Genomic DNA, 15,999 nt, shown 5'->3' with positions numbered 1-15,999 from the left:
TGAAAATACTCATATCTGCCTTTGTTCTCAGTACGCCATTTCAAAAACAGAGTTCTACTGCCAGCTGAGATAATTCTGTTTTAGTCTGGCTGGACTGAGAGAGAGAAGGGGAGAGAGAGGAAACAGAGTAGAGAGATCTAAGAGCGAGAGATGTGAGGACTGACAGTAAAGGCCTCAGGGAGGGTGGTGATAGTTCTTCAGAAATGTGTCTAACAGCATGTCTGACATTCAGCTCTGATGGCTCGGTCATCGACACGGCGCTTAATAGCTTGTGGAGAATGTCGTGTCCCACTTGTCGTTTTTGTAAAATGGTTGTTGTCTACTCAACGTATTGATCCTGACTGACGAATAACAAAGAGCTGTAGCTTGTGAAGAGGAGTCCCACTCCTACTGTGAGTATATGTGTGTCACTGCGAGTGTGTGTGTGTGTGTGTTTGATTTAATATTCTCTCCTCACCATTCTTGATGTTCCTAAGATATCATGTAGTGGAGCGAGGAAGAGTAGACATGGGGCTCAGAGGAGTGTGTGTGTGTGTCTGTTTCTGTCTGTGCCCGTGTGTGTGGTGGACTGTAAGATTATTGGGTTAGAGAGCAGACACGCTTGATGGAGAGAGGGGAGGCTAAAGAGAGGAGAGAGCTAGTGTAACCGATGTGAAATGGCTAACTAGTTAGCGGTGGTGCGCGCTAATAGCGTTTCAATCGGTGACGTCACTCGCTCTGAGACCTTGAAGTAGTTGTTCCCCTTGCTCTGCAAGGGCCGCGGCTTTTGTGGCGCTATGGGTAACGATGCTTCGAGGGTGGCTGTTGTCGATGTGTGCAGAGGGTCCCTGGTTCGAGCCCAGGTAGGGGCGAGGAGAGGGACGGAAGCTATTCTGTTACACTAGCGTGTGTGTGTGCGCGTTCAAATTTTTTATTTCACCTTTATTTAACCAGGTAAGCTAGTTGAGAACAAGTTCTCATTTACAACTGCGACCTGGTGTGTGTGTTTGTGGGTGTTATTATATATATTTTTTTATATACAGTTGAAGTCGGAAGTTTACATACACTTAGGTTGGAGTCATTAAAACTCGTTTTTCAACCACTCCACAAATTTCTTGTCAACAAACTCTTGTTTTGGCAAGCCGGTTAGGACATCTACTTTGTGCAAGACACAAGTCATTTTTCCAACAACTGTTTACAGACACATTATTTAACTAATAACTCACTGTATCACAATTCCAGTGGGTCAGAAGTTTACAAACACAAAGTTGACTGTGCCTTTAAACAGCTTGGAAAATTCCAGAAAATTATGTCATGGCTTTAGAAGCTTCTGATAGGCTAATTTGAGTCAATTGGAGGGGTACCTGTAGATGTATTTCAAGTTCTACCGTCAAACTCATTGCCTCTTTGCTTGACATCATAGGAAAATCAAAAGAAATCAGCCAAGACCTCAGAAAAAAAAAATGTAGACCTCCACAAGTCTGGTTCATCATTGGGAGCAAATGCCTGAAGGTACCACATTCATCTGTATAAGCAATAGTATTCAAGTATAAACACCACGCAGCTGTCAAACCGCTCAGGAAGGAAGAAGCCACGACTCCAAAACCACCATAAAAAAGCCAGACTACGGTTTGCAACTGCACATGGGGATAAAGATCATACTTTTTGGAGAAATGTCCTCTGGTCTGATGAAACAAAAATAGAACTGTTTGGCCATCGTTATGTTTGGAGGAAAAAGGGGGAGGCTTGCAAGCCAAAGAACACCATCCCAACCGTGAAGCACGGGGGTGGAAGCATCATGTTGTGAGGGTGCTTTGCTGCAGGAGGGACTGGTGCACTTCACAAAATAGATGGCGTCATGAGGAAAGAAAATTATGTGGATATATTGAAGCAACATCTCAAGACGTCAGTCAGGAAGTTAAAGCTTGGTCGCAAATGGGTCTTCCAAATGCACAATGACCCCAAGCATACTTCCAAAGTTGTGGCAAAATGGCTTAAGGACAACAAAGTCAAGGTATTGGAGTGGCCATCACAAAGCCCTGACCTCAATCCCATAGAACATTTGTGGGTTGAAACGGTAAAAGTGTGTGCAAGGAAGGAGGCCTACAAACCTGACTCAGTTACACCAGCTCTGTCAGGAGGATTGGGCCAAAATTCACCCAACTTATTGTGGGAAGCTTGTGAAAGGCTACCCATAACATTTGACCCAAGTTAAGCAATTTAAAGGCAATGCTACCGAATACTAATTGAGTGTATGTAAACTTCTGACCCACTGGGTGTGAGATGAAATAAATAAAAGCTGAAATAAATCATTCTCTCTACTATTATTCTGACATTTCACATTCTTAAAATAAAGTGGTGATCCATACTGACCTAAGACTGATTTTTTTACTAGGATTAAATGTCAGCAATATTGAAAAACTGAGTTCAAATGTATTTGGATAAGTTGTATGTAAACTTCCGACTTCAACTGTATACACTACCATTCAGAAGTTTGGGGTCACTTAGAAATATCCTTGTTTTTGAAAGAAAAGCACATTTTTTTTGTCCATTTAAAGTAACATCAAATTGATCAGAAATACAGTCTAGATATTGTTAATGTTGTAAATTACTATTGTAGCTGGAAATGGCTGATTTAAAATAAAAAAAAATAAAAAATGGAATATCTACATAGGTGTACAGAGGCCCATTATCAGCAACCATCACTCCTGTGTTCCAATGGCACGTTGTGTTAGCTAATCCAAGTTTATCCTTTTTAAAGGCTAATTGATCCTTTTGCAATTATGTTAGCACATCTGAAAACTGTTGTTCTGATTTAAAGAAGCAATAAGACTGGTCTTTCTTTAGACTAGTTGAGTATCTGGAGCATCAGCATTTGTGGGTTCGATTACAGGCTCAAAATGGCCAGAAACAAATAACTAACTTCTGAAACTCGTCAGTCTATTCTTGTTCTAAGAAATTAAGGCTATTCTATGTGAGAAATCGCCAGCAAGCTGAAGAAACAGATGCCTCACAAGTCCTCAACTGGCAGCTTCATTAAATAGTACCCGCAAAACACCGGTCTCAAGCCATATCTCAGACTGGCCAATAAAAATAAAAGATTAAGATGGGCAATAGAACACAGACACTGGACAAAGGAACTCAACTCGCCTCTTCACTGTTGAGACTGGTGTTTTGCGAGTACAATTTAATGAAGCTGCCAGTCGAGGACTTGTGAGGTGTCTGTTTCTCAAACTAGACACACTCATGTACTTATCCTCTTGCTCAGTTGTGCACCGTGGCCTCCCACTCCTCTTTCTATTCTGGTTACAGCCAGTTTGCACTGTTCTGTGAAGGGAGTAGTACACAGCGTTGAGTTTTTTTTCTTTCAAAAACAAGGACAGTTCTAAGTGACTCCAAACTTTTGAACGGTAATGTGTGTGTGTGTATATATATATGTATGTGTATATATATGTGTGTGTGTGTGTGTGTGTGTGTGTGTGTGTGTGTGTGTGTGTGTGTGTGTGTGTGTGTGTGTGCGGAGGATGGTGGGATGAGCTATAGGAGGACGGGCTCATTGTAAAGGCTGGAATGGAATTAATGGAACTGTATCAAACACATAAAAAATATGGAAACCACATGTTTGCCTCCGGTCCATTGATTCCATTCCAGCCGTTACAATGAGCCCGTCCTCTTATAGCGTGTGTGTGTGTGTGTGTGTGTGTGTGTGTGTGTGTGTGTGTGTGTGTGTGTGGTGTGTGTGTGTGTGTGTGTGTGTGTGTGTCATTGGTCTCCAGTGTCGCAGTGCTCCAGGAGGGCTTTGCATTTTTAATCGATGCTGCCTGTAGTGATTAACACTGCTGTTCTACACACAGATACAAAACAGAGGGAGGACAAGGGAGCGAGGGAGTGTTTTGAGGTTATTCCTATTTACACGAATGAGCATTTCAAATGGACGCTCAAATCAATGAACTGCACATTAAGGCCACCAATTAAATACAAGAGCCGGTACTGGCTGATCAATGTTTGCAAAGCACATAGCCTCTGCACGACATCATACATTTAGAAAAAAACAGGAGATTGCCCTGTCTGTTGCCCTGTATAATCATGTTGTTGCTCTGCATAAGCATAGTCACTGATACGTTTGCCACAATAAGCGATTTCAGGAGACCTATGGTTTGTCTCCTTCTCTCTCATAGCTTTCTCCGCCCACCAGTGTTGCAATTTGCATATTAATGAACCAACCAGAGCACTCTATTTCCTACTTCCTGATTCTCAGAGAGAGCGAGAGAGAGCAAGAGAGAGAGTTCCGATCCAGTTTTGTTTCATTATCTTCCCTGTTGTTCTACACCTTTTTCTCACTCTTCTCCTTGTTTCTTTCTCTTTGCATGTGTCCAGTGTGTCCTTGCGTACGGAGGGAGGACTGAAGGCAGCTGTTTCCAGCAGAGCAGAGACCTACAACATGTGAGAAGATGTCTGTTGGAGGCTGCGCTTGCCCGGGTTAGTCCACCCATCTCTATCTCTCTCTCTCATGTTATCTCTCGTGTCTTTGCTGCTGTAAAGGTTTGATGGTATCCACACATTTCTTTAGAATGTACTGTTAAAAAAAGTCCATCAACTGGTTTACAGTGTTTTCCTGACTCAATATTCAGTGTACTTTATGCTGTATCTCAAGAAGACTGCACAACAACTTACTAGCTATTGCTAACTCACATCTGCACACACATATGTGGCTTTCCCCCATGTTGAATGAGGTAAAGATTGTAAACAGAACTTGGGAGCAATGTTTTCTTGCTGGGACAAGTTTAGGCCAGTGGAGCGCTCCTGTGCCCTCAAATGTTCCTTGTGGGGGGGTGGTCGAGGAGGAGAGACTGAGGGAATGAGAGTGAGAGCGAGAGCGAGAGAAAGAAAGTGATAAAGAGGACACACACAGTAACTCAGTGGTCCTGTTTGAAAGCTAGTTTGTTTACATTCCTGTATGATGTTACACTGAGGGATCCTCCCCTGTGTGTGTGTGTGTGTGTGTGTGTGTGTGTGTGTGTGTGTGTGTGGGTGTGGGTCTGTGTAAGACTGAATGTGGGCTGTGCTGTGGAACACTAACATGACTCCGTCCTAACAGTCCGTGAGAGTCTGATCTGTAAGTACTGCAAGACAGATCTCACTGTTCTATCATGGTGGAGGTAGTCACAGCCTGGTAAAAATAGAATGCCCGTGTGCTAAATTATCCCCCCCCGCACACTCTCGCACATGCACACACACATGCAAGCTGCTCTTTCCCCTCTCCTGTCTCTTCCTCTACCACTCTCCTCTCTTTACCTCTCCCACTCACTCCCTGTTGTCTCTCCGCTTTCTCACTCTCTTTCGCCATCGGTGGCACCAGCTCATGCAGAAAGTCACATGGTCTGTCTCCTTGATTGAAGGGAAAAGGACTTGAAGCAGAACTAAGATGGCAGACAGGGGGAGTGAACCGATTCACTCTTTACCCGATAGATTGGTACTGCCTCTGCTGACTGATACCACTCTCCCATTTTCACTGTCCCCTCCCGTCAGAAAGAATGCAGTAAGAACAGGGATGGAGAGAGGGATGCAGAGAGGAGAGAGGGATGGAGAGAGGGATGCAGAGAGGAGAGAGGGATGCAGAGAGGAGAGAGGGATGCAGAGAGGAGGGGGGGATGCAGAGAGGAGGGGGGGATGCAGAGAAGAGGAGAGGGATGCAGAGAAGAGGAGAGGGATGCAGAGAGAAGAGAAAGGGATACAGACAGCTTTCGATGTGATGTCACGTGCCGCAGGGAGAGAGGAGAGCAGATGAAAGTTGGCATGAGCCACTGACGGGAGAGAGGAGAGGAATGAGAAATGGGTTTTCTACATGGTTGAAAATTAGATTACAGGTAAACAAAGTCACTCAGTTGAACACAATCCATCGTGTTCAGAGAAAGCTTAGTTGTGAGGAATAGGTGAGAAGAAGAGCACTAAAAGATGAACAACATCATAAAGCTAGTATTGCATAGCTTTATATAATAATTAGCCAGTGAGGTATGTGGTTTAGCACTGAAGGAGAGGCAGCCTATGGTGAGTAATACAAGCAAAGAGACAGCAACTATTTGCTGTGCTTTTAAATTCCATCTCAGTGGATCATGTTTGTGCGTGCGGTGATGGTTACTAGGCATGCCCATGATTGTGCCCGGCCTCCACAACCCCTGCTATCCCATATAGACTCAGTAGAAGGGATAGAGTAGATATATAGGCTTAATGCTTTCTCTCACTCTTTTTTTCATCCCCATTGTCTCCCTCTTTCAGCTTCTAACTACTTGCTTTGTTTGCCATTCTGTTGGCCTCCTTGTTGCTATCACAACCAGTGAGCAGCTATGACAATCCTGACGGGCTTGTGTTTTGATAACCGTTTGTAGGTAACTAAGCGGTTATATAACGGTAACTTAGTCTGAGCTTAATCGCTTTTTTCATCACTACCCTTCTTCATGTTTTACTTTTCCATCATAAGTGGACAAACAAAGAGGACACACTCCAACTATGCGGTTTCTCTGAGACCTAAAACCTGTAGACATTTAAAAGATAGATTCACGAGCTGTATGTGTGTGTGTGTGTAATGGCTTGTGTATGAGAGAGAAGTGTGTACATATGGTCTTTGTTGAGAGAAATTGTCAGTGACTTTTTGTACAGTTCACCTCAATCACTTATCTCATATCAGTATCTTGTCAGTTTCATTTGCAAATACAAGTCTGAATCACTCTATTCAGAACAAGCATGATGACTACCAGGGCGTGGGAGTCAACGTCCGTCCCTTCAGGAAGTGAATTAAAATGTAATTCATGAACTGAAAAATAATTTTTTAATTCAATGATCATTAATTGCTTAGTGGAATTTGCCTTAACCCTGCTGCCTGTCAAGTAAACACAGCTATTGGAGGGGACATTTTGTCATCTTACAGCAGGGTCATGATCAATAGGCACCAATTGGAAGAAAGTCGACAAACGGGGACTACCTGAAATATCAATATCTAACACTAATCCCAATAACAAATGCCAATTTTCGATTCCCATTACAAAACATTTTCCATTGAATGCCATACTAATACACATCCCCCAGATCTGTGTAGATGAAAGCCTGTTGGCCAGTGAAGCACACAGTGGCGTCCATCATCAGCTCTGCCTAACCTTTTACAGGAAACACAGAGAGCAGAGTCTGAGTAGATGGAGTGATGTAAGACAAGACACGTGGCAGGCTTCTAGGGTAAAGGTTAGACTTGTGAATGAGACTACAGTGGGCCTGCTTTTCAGCGAGGTCTGTCTGGCTTTGAACCTGGGCCGTCTGAGCTTCACTGTGAATTTTCCATAGGGCATTCAAGGTTGTAAATTCCATCAGCATTCCAGTTGAATACAACTAAGTTATATTGAGCATTCTGATATGATATAGATGGTTTGATGAAGCAGAGCACGGTAAGGAGATATTCAGGACGATCAGAAGAGGACGCCAAATCATCCGTTTCATGCGTGACACGATTTCTAAAATACACTACATTACCAAAAGTATTTGGACACCTGCTCATCTAACATCTCATTCCAAAATCATGGGCATTAATATGGAGTTGGACCTCCCTTTGCTGCTAAAATAGCCTCCACTCTTCTGGGAAGGCTTTCCGCTAGATGAAGGAACATTGCTGCGGGGACTTGCTTCCATTCATCCACAAGAGCATTAATGAGGTCAGGCACTGATGTTGGGCGATTAGGCCTGGCTCGCAGTTGGCTTTCCAATTCATCCCAATGATGTTTGATTGGATTGAGGTCAGGGCTCTGTGCAGGTCAGTCAAGTTCTTCCACACCGATCTAGACAAACCATTTCTGTATGGACCTCACTTTGTGCACAGGGCATTGTTATGCTGAAACAGGAAAGGGCCTTCCCCAAACTGTTGCCACAAAGTTGGAAGCACAGAATCGTCTAGAATGTCATTGTATAGTGTAGCGTTTAGATTTTCCTTCACTGGAACTAAGGGGCCTTGCCCGAACCATGAAAAACAGCCCCAGACCATTATTCCTCCACCAAACTTTAGTTGGCACTATGCATTGGGGGCAGGTAGTGTTCTCCTGGCATCCGCCAAACCCAGATTCGTCCGTCGGACTGCCAGATGGTGAAGCATGATTCATCACTCCAGAGAATGCGTTTCCACTGCTCCAGAGTCTGATGGCGGCGAGCTTTACACCACACTAGCCGACGCTTGGCATTGCTCATGGTGATCTTAGGCTTGTGTGCGGCTGCTCGGCCATGGAAATCCTTTTCATGAAGCTCCGGACAAACAGTTCTTGTGCTGACGTTGCTTCCAGAGGCAGTTTTGAACCTAGGAGTAAGTGTTGCAACTGAGGACAGACAATTTGTAAGCGCTAACAGCATTTACAATTGACCGATGCAGGTCTAGCAGGGCAGAAATATGACAAACTGACTTGTTGGAAAGGTTGCATCCTATGACGGTGCCACGTTGAAAGTCACTGAACTCTTCAGTAAGGCCATTGTACTGCCAATATTTGTCAATGGAGGTTGTACGGCTGTGCGCTCGATTTTGTACACCTGTCAGCAACGGGTGTGGCTGAAATAGCCTAATCCCAAAAGGTGAAGGCGTGTCCACATCATTTTGTATATATAGTGCCGCCTATAGACACTGTTTAGCAACAACCAACGCGTGCTTAACTATGGCGTAAAACAGACAGGGTTGGCTTAGACTTTTGACATGTAGACTATATTTCTTCTCGAAATGTTTATTGAATACATGAATACATTTGCACTAGAGGTCGATTGATTAATCGGAATGGCCGATTAATTGGGGCCGATTTCAAGTTTTCATAACAATCGGTAATCAGTATTTTTGGGCACCGATTGTGGCCGATTGTTTAAATAAAAATAAAAAATGACGGCCTAAGAACAGTGGGTTAACTGCCTTGTTCAGGGGCAGAACGACAGATTTTTACCTTGTTAGCTCAGGGATTAGTTTTTGCAACCTTCCGGTTACTAGTCCAACGCTCTAACCAGCTGCCTTACATTGTACGCAAGGGCAGCTAGCTAGCATTAAACTTATCTTATAAAAAAACAATCAATCTTAACATAATCACTAGTTAACTACACATGGTTGATGATATTACTAGTTTATCTAGCTTGTCCTGCGTTGCATATAATCGATGCGGTGCCTGTTAATTTCTCATCGAATCACAGCCTACTTCGCCAAACGGGTGATGAATTAACAAGTGCATTTGCGAAAAAAGCACTGTCGTTGCATCAATACACAAGTATATTTAGTTAATATTGCCTGCTAACATGAATTTCTTATAACTAGGGAAATTGTTTCACTTCTCTTGCGTTCCGTGCAAGCAGTCAGGGTATATGCAGCAGTTTGGGCCGCCTGGCTCGTTGCGAACTGTGTGAAGTCCATTTATTCCTAACAAAGACCATAATTAATTTGCCAGAATTGTACATAATTATGACATAACATTGAAGGTTGTACAATGTAACAGCAATATTTAGACTTAGGGATGCCATCCGTTAGATAAAATACGTAACGGTTCCGTATTTCACTGAAAGAATAAACATTTTGTTTTCGAAATGATAGTTTCCGGATTCGACCATATTAATGACCAAAGGCTCGTATTTCTGTGTGTTATTATGTTATAATTAAGTCTATGATTTGATAGAGCAGTCTGACTGAGCGATGGTAGGCAGCAGCAGGCTCGTAAGCATTCATTCAAACAGCACTTTCGTGCGTTTGCCAGCAGCTCTTCGCTGTGCAAATACAAAAAGCATTGAGCTGTTTATGACTTCAAGCCTATCAACTCCCGATATTAGGCTGGTGTAACCGATGTGAAATGGCTAACTAGTTAGTGGGGTGCGCGCTAATAGCGTTTCAAACGTCACTCGCTCTGAGACTTGGAGTAGTTGTTCCCCTTGCTCCGCAAGGGCCGCGGCGATGGGTAACGATGCTTCGAGGGTGGCTGTTGTCGATGTGTTCCTTGTTCGAGGCCAGGTAGGGGCGAGGAGAGGGACGGAAGCTATACTGTTACACTGGCAATACTAAAGTGCCTATAAGAACATCCAATAGTCAAAGGTATATGAAATACAAATGGTATAGAGAGAAATAGTCCTATAATTCCTATAATAACTACAACCTAAAACGTCTTACCAGGGAATATTGAAGACTAATGTTAAAAGGAACCACCAGCATATTGCACTTTTACTTTCTTCTCCAACACTTTGTTTTTGCATTATTTAAACCAAATTGAACATGTTTCATTATTTATTTGAGGCTAAATTGATTTTATTGATGTATTATTTATTTATTTATTTATTTATTTATATATTCACCTTTATTTAACCAGGTAGGCAAGTTGAGAACAAGTTCTTATTTACAATTGCGACCTGGCCAAGATAAAGCAAAGCAGTTCGACAACATACAAAAACACAGAGTTACACATGGAGTAAAACAACATACAATCAATGATGCAGTAGAAAAAAATAAGACTATATACAATGTGAGCAAATGATGTGAGATAAGGGAGGTAAAGGCAAAAAAGGCCATGGTGGCAAAGTAAATAAAGTATAGCAAGTAAAACACTGGAATGGTAGATTTGTAGTTTGAAGAAAGTTCAAAGTTAAAATATAAATAAAATAAATAAATACAGTAGGGGAAGAGGTAGTAGTTTGGGCTAAATTATAGATGGGCTATGTACAGGTGCAGTGATCTGGGAGCTGCTCTGATAGCTGGTGCTTAAAGCTAGTGAGGGAGATAAGTGTTTCCAGTTTCAGAGATTTTTGTAGTTCGTTCCAGTCATTGGCAGCAGAGAACTGGAAGGAGAGACGACCAAAGGAGGAGTTGGCTTTAGGGGTGACCAGAGAGATATACCTGCTGGAGCGCGTGCTACTGGTGGGTGCTGCTATGGTGACCAGTGAGCGGAGATAAGGGGGGACTTTACCTAGCAGGGTCTTGTAGATGACCTGGAGCCAATGTGTTTGGTGATGATTATGAAGCGAAGGCCAGCCAACGAGAGCGTACAGGTCGCAGTGGTGGGTAGTATATGGGGCATCGCCGAAGTCGAGGATTGGCATCGCCGAAGTCGAGGATTGGTAGGATGGTAAGTTTTACGAGGGTATGTTTGGCAGCATGAGTGAAGGATGCTTTGTTGCAAAATAGGAAGCCAATTCTAGATTTAACTTTGGATTGGAGATGATTGATGTGAGTCTGGAAGCAGAGTTTACAGTCTAACCAGACACCTAGGTATTTGTAGTTGTCCACAAATTCTAAGTCAGAACCGTCCAGAGAAGTGATGCTAGACAGGCGGGCAGGTGCAGGCAGCGATCGGTTGAAGAGCATGCATTTAGTTTTACTTGTGTTTAGGAGCAGTTGGAGGCCACGGAAGGAGAGTTAAATGGCATTGAAGCTCGTCTGGAGGGTTGTTAACACAGTGTCCAAAGAAGGGCCAGAAGTATACAGAATGGTGTCGTCTGCGTAGAGGTGGATCAGAGATTCACCAGCAGCAAGAGCGACATCATTGATGTATACAGAGAAAAGAGTTGGCCCAAGAATTGAACCTTGTGGTACCCCCATTATATTAAGTTAAAATAAGTATTCATTCAGTATTTTTGTAATTGTCATTATTACAAATAAATAAAAAAATCGTCCGATTAATCGGTATCGGGGTTTGGGTCCTCCAATAATCGGTATCGGCGTTGAAAAATCATAATCGGTCGACCTCTAATTTGCACAATGAGCACTTGTTGTCTTTCAAATACATTATTACAGTTTTGGTTAGCTCGGTAGTGAATGTTAGCCATATTAGCATAGACATGACATCAGTCAAAACAAAAAATGGTATCAGTAACAAGATGGAACAAGCTGAGACGAGCCACCTACAATTCCCCACATGGCAGCTTCTTGTCATTGTTATGAATCTGAACGTTCAGATAGCTAGCAACAATGTACGCTCCCTGGCCATATCTATGCACGCACATAATTTCCGTGACGTACTTAGTCAACCCGTCTATTGTACTGAACACACAATGGCACAGTGGAGGGCATAGCGATTACTGTCTTTAACAGGCTGGCATACCAGCACACTGTCCTGCTGTTTCCAAGAACTCGCTCACGCACGAGCGCAAGCTTGCACACACACTCCCACAAACACACACACACACACACACACACACACACACACACACGCATGCACGTGCACGTACAACCATATTGTTTGTGTGTTCTTCTGTCTCTGAGATAATCCCAGCAAAGAACCACAGAAAGGCCAAGCTCTGTGTGTGTTTACAGTATTCTACATTCTCAGCCTGATGTGACTTGTATTCACCAGTGATGTACAGTCCTCAGAAAGTGCATTGTTTTCCACCAATCTACACACAACTCCCTAATGATAAAGTTATATATATTTTTTAACATTTTTGCTAATTTATTTAAAATAGAGCTATTCCCATTTAGTCGACTGGTCGATTGTTTTGTTGATGGGCTGTTGGTCGACCGAGATTTCTTTAGTCGAACAAAAAATGTATATAATCATGGGGTGCAAGACATCTGTCTGAAATATTACACTACCGTTCAAAAGTTTTGGGTCACTTAGAAATGTCCTTGTTTTTTTTGTCCATTAAAATAACATCAAATTGAACTGACTAGAAGGCCTGCATCCCGGAGTCGCCTCTTCACTGTTGACGTTGAGACTGGTGTTTTGCGAGTACTATTTAATGAAGCTGCCAGTCGAGGACTTGTGAGGTGTCTGTTTCTCAAACTAGACACACTCATGTCCTCTTACTCAATTGTGCACCGGTGCCTCCCACTCCTCTTTCTATTCTGGTTACAGCCAGTTTGCGCTGTTCTGTGAAGGGAGTAGAATGCAGCATTGTATGAGATTTTCAGTTTCTTGGCAATTTCTCGCATGGAATAGCCTTAATTTCTCAGAACAAGAATAGACTGACGAGTTTCAGAAGTTATTATTTATAGCCATTTTTAGCCTGTTATCGAACACACAAATGCTGATGCTCCAGATACTCAAGTAGTCTAAAGAAGGCCAGTTTTATTGCTTCTTTAATCAGAACAAAAGTTTTCAGCTGTGCTAACATGATTGCAAAAGGGTTTTCTAATGGTCAATTAGCCTTTTTCAAATGATAAACTTGGATTAGCTAACACAACATGCCATTGGAACACAGGAGTGATGGTTGCTGATAATGGGCCTCTGTATGCCTATGTAGATATCCATAAAAAAATCTGTCGTTTCCAGCTACAATAGTCATTTACAACACTGTATTTGTGATCAATTTGATGTTATTTTAATGGACCAAAGGCATTTCTGGACCAAGGACATTTCTAAGTGACCCCAAACTTTGGAACGGTAGTGTATATTTATTATAATAATATTAACCCTCCTTTTTCTTGATCTCCTTGTTGTTGTTATTATTATTTGTATTATTATTATGTTTTTATGTCATTATCATTAGTAGGCTTAGTATTGCAGCTTCATATAACCACCAGGCCTAAGAGCACATCCTGTTTAGTCTTAGTACCGTAACTTACTTAGGCCTGTATTTCAATACTTTTATATATAGGCTACTGTATCAATCAAACATTAATTTGTTAATGTCATCACACAGCATGAGTCATTCATGATTTGAATTGCAATTAAGCATTTTAGTTAAAAAATAAATAAATAACAAAGCGACCCTTGAATAATTAGCCTAAACAATAAATAAACCGTTCCATGTCGGCAATTGCATGCGACTGTTTTTAGTCTTTTCTGTTTCTTTGTGACGTCCTCTTCATCCGTTTTTCTGTCGCATGTTTTAAGGTGTTCGGAGTGTGTTATAACCAATTTATTAATGTGATTATGATATGCTATAGGTCAGGCCCTATACGGCATGCAATGCATACATGTGTCACGTTAAAAGAGCAAGGGTTGAGGGAATAGGGAATGTTTTTCATAAACAAATTAGGGATTTTGATAACAGAACTTTTCAGTCAGAAATGGCTGTAATTATGTTGCGTCTTCAGCAATATGGACAGCGCGAAAAACACTGTTGCTGTTCTGAGAGAGACAGAGAACGGGTGCTCAGTAAGTCTGAGCCTGGCCCGGCACAAGCAAATCAATTGCGTCCCTCTAGTCATTTGTGCGTCTTAATTTTTTCATCAAACAGTGCGCATAACGTGTCAGACAAGCTCAGTGCATATAGGTGATTTGATTCAAACACATATGATGTGTCTATATGTGGAAAAATAAGTTTTAAGATTTCGACCAAACGATTGGTCGATAGAACAGATGACTCTTGGTCGACTAAGAATTTTTTTTTCGGGGACAGCCCTAATTGAAAATGAAATACAGAAATATAATTTACATCAGTATTCACACCCCTGAGTCAATACATGTTACAATCACCTTTGGCAACGACTACAGCAGTGAGTCTTTATGGGTAAGCCTCTAAGAGCTTTGCACACCTGGATTGTACAATATTTGCATTATTATTAGTTGGCTGTTGATCATTGCTAGACAGCCATTTTGAAGTCTTACCATAGATGTGCAAGCCGATTTAAGTCAAAACTGTGATTAGGCCATTCAGGAACATTCAATGCCATATTGGTAAACAACTCCAGTGTATATTTGGCTAAGCGTTTTAGGTTATTGTTCTGCTAAAAGTTGAATTTGTCTCCCAGTGTCTGTTGGAAAGCAGACTGAACAACGTTTTCCTTTAGGATTTTGCCAATGCGTAGTTAGGTCTATTCCATTTATTTGTATCCTAAAAAAAATCCATTGCCAATGACAAGCATACCCATAAAATGATGCAGCCCCCACCATGCTTGAAAATATGAAGAGTGGTACTCTTGTATTCAGGACATAAAGTACATTTCTTTGCCACATTTTTTGTAGTTTTACTTTAGTGCCTTATTGCAAACAGGATGCATGTTTTGGAATATTTTTATCCTGTACAGGCTTTCTTCCTTTTCACTCTGTAGTTATTCCACAATAATAACCTAAATTATGTAATTAATCCATCCTCAGTTTTGTCCTATCACAGCCATTGAAGTCTAACTGTTTTAAAGTCACCATTAGCCTCATGGTGAAATCCCTGAGCAGTTTCCTTCCTCTCCGGCAACTGAGTTAGGAAGGACGCCTGTTTCTTTGTAGTGACTAGGTGTATATAACTTCACCATGCTTAAAGGGATATTCTATCACATTTTAGGAAAGACCCAGATGCAGACAGTGTCGAAGTAACAAAAGTGTATTACTAGAACAGGGGGCAGGCAAAACGACAGGTCGCGGGCAGGCAGCGGTCAGTAATCCAGATCAGAGTCCTAAAGGTACAGAACGGCAGGCAGTCTCAAAAACTCTGGTAGGCTTGACAAACAAACTGGCAACAGACAAACAGAGATCACAGGTATAAATACACTGGGGAAGATGGGCGACACCTGGAGGGGGGAGGAGACAAGCACAAAGACAGATGAAACAGATCAGGGTGTGACGTATTCAATGTCAGCTTTTTTTTTTTACCCATCTACTTATAGGTTCCCTTCTTTGCGAGGCATTGGAAAACCTTCCTGGTCTTTGTGGTTGAACCTATGTTTGAAATTCACTGCTAGACTGAGGGACCTGATAGATCATTGTATGTGTGGGGTACAGAGATGAGGTAGTCATTCATAAATCGTGTTAAACATTGCACACAGAGTAAGTCTATGCAATTTATTATGTGACTTGTTAAGCAAATCTTTACTTCTGCACTTATTTAGGCTTGCCATAATAAAGGGGTTGAATACTTATTGAAGGCACTGTATCAGATCACACAGTCTATTATTTAGAGGAGAAGCTGTTATTCAGCTGGTCCAGTAGAGGGGGATGCTTTTTCAAAAATCTCTCTCTATACCTCTCCACCCCTATCTCTACCTACCTCTTCAGAAGGCAACAGTTAGTGAGGCGTGACTGATCACATGCCTCTCATATGGAACAAACATCAGGCTGGGAATTAGGCTAGTAGTGGGATTCTCATTCCTGTTTCAATAATACA

The 15,999-nt window shown here is 42.0% G+C and overlaps 1 protein-coding gene across 4 annotated transcripts in view; it reads left to right on the top strand.

Annotated features, from left to right (window-relative positions):
• LOC106576859 (LIM domain-binding protein 1) overlaps positions 1-15,999 on the top strand; it is a 46,861-nt gene that overhangs the window by 2,225 nt on the left and 28,637 nt on the right. For 3 of the 4 annotated variants that reach the window (XM_014154338.3, XM_014154340.3, XM_014154342.3), the window contains exon 2: positions 4,357-4,458. In XM_014154338.3, coding sequence (XP_014009813.1) covers positions 4,431-4,458 — 28 coding nt within the window. In that variant the 5' untranslated portion in view covers positions 4,357-4,430. Of the gene's footprint in view, positions 1-4,225; positions 4,459-15,999 lie in introns of those variants that run through there. The other variant, XM_014154339.3, reaches the window with a different exon arrangement.

Source organism: Salmo salar, chromosome 18 (genome assembly GCF_965601325.2).
Source record: "Salmo salar chromosome 18, fSalSal1, whole genome shotgun sequence".
Taxonomy (NCBI): Eukaryota; Metazoa; Chordata; class Actinopteri; order Salmoniformes; family Salmonidae; genus Salmo; species Salmo salar.
Note: the sequence above shows the minus strand (reverse complement) of the source record. Positions and strands in the feature narration are given on the sequence as shown.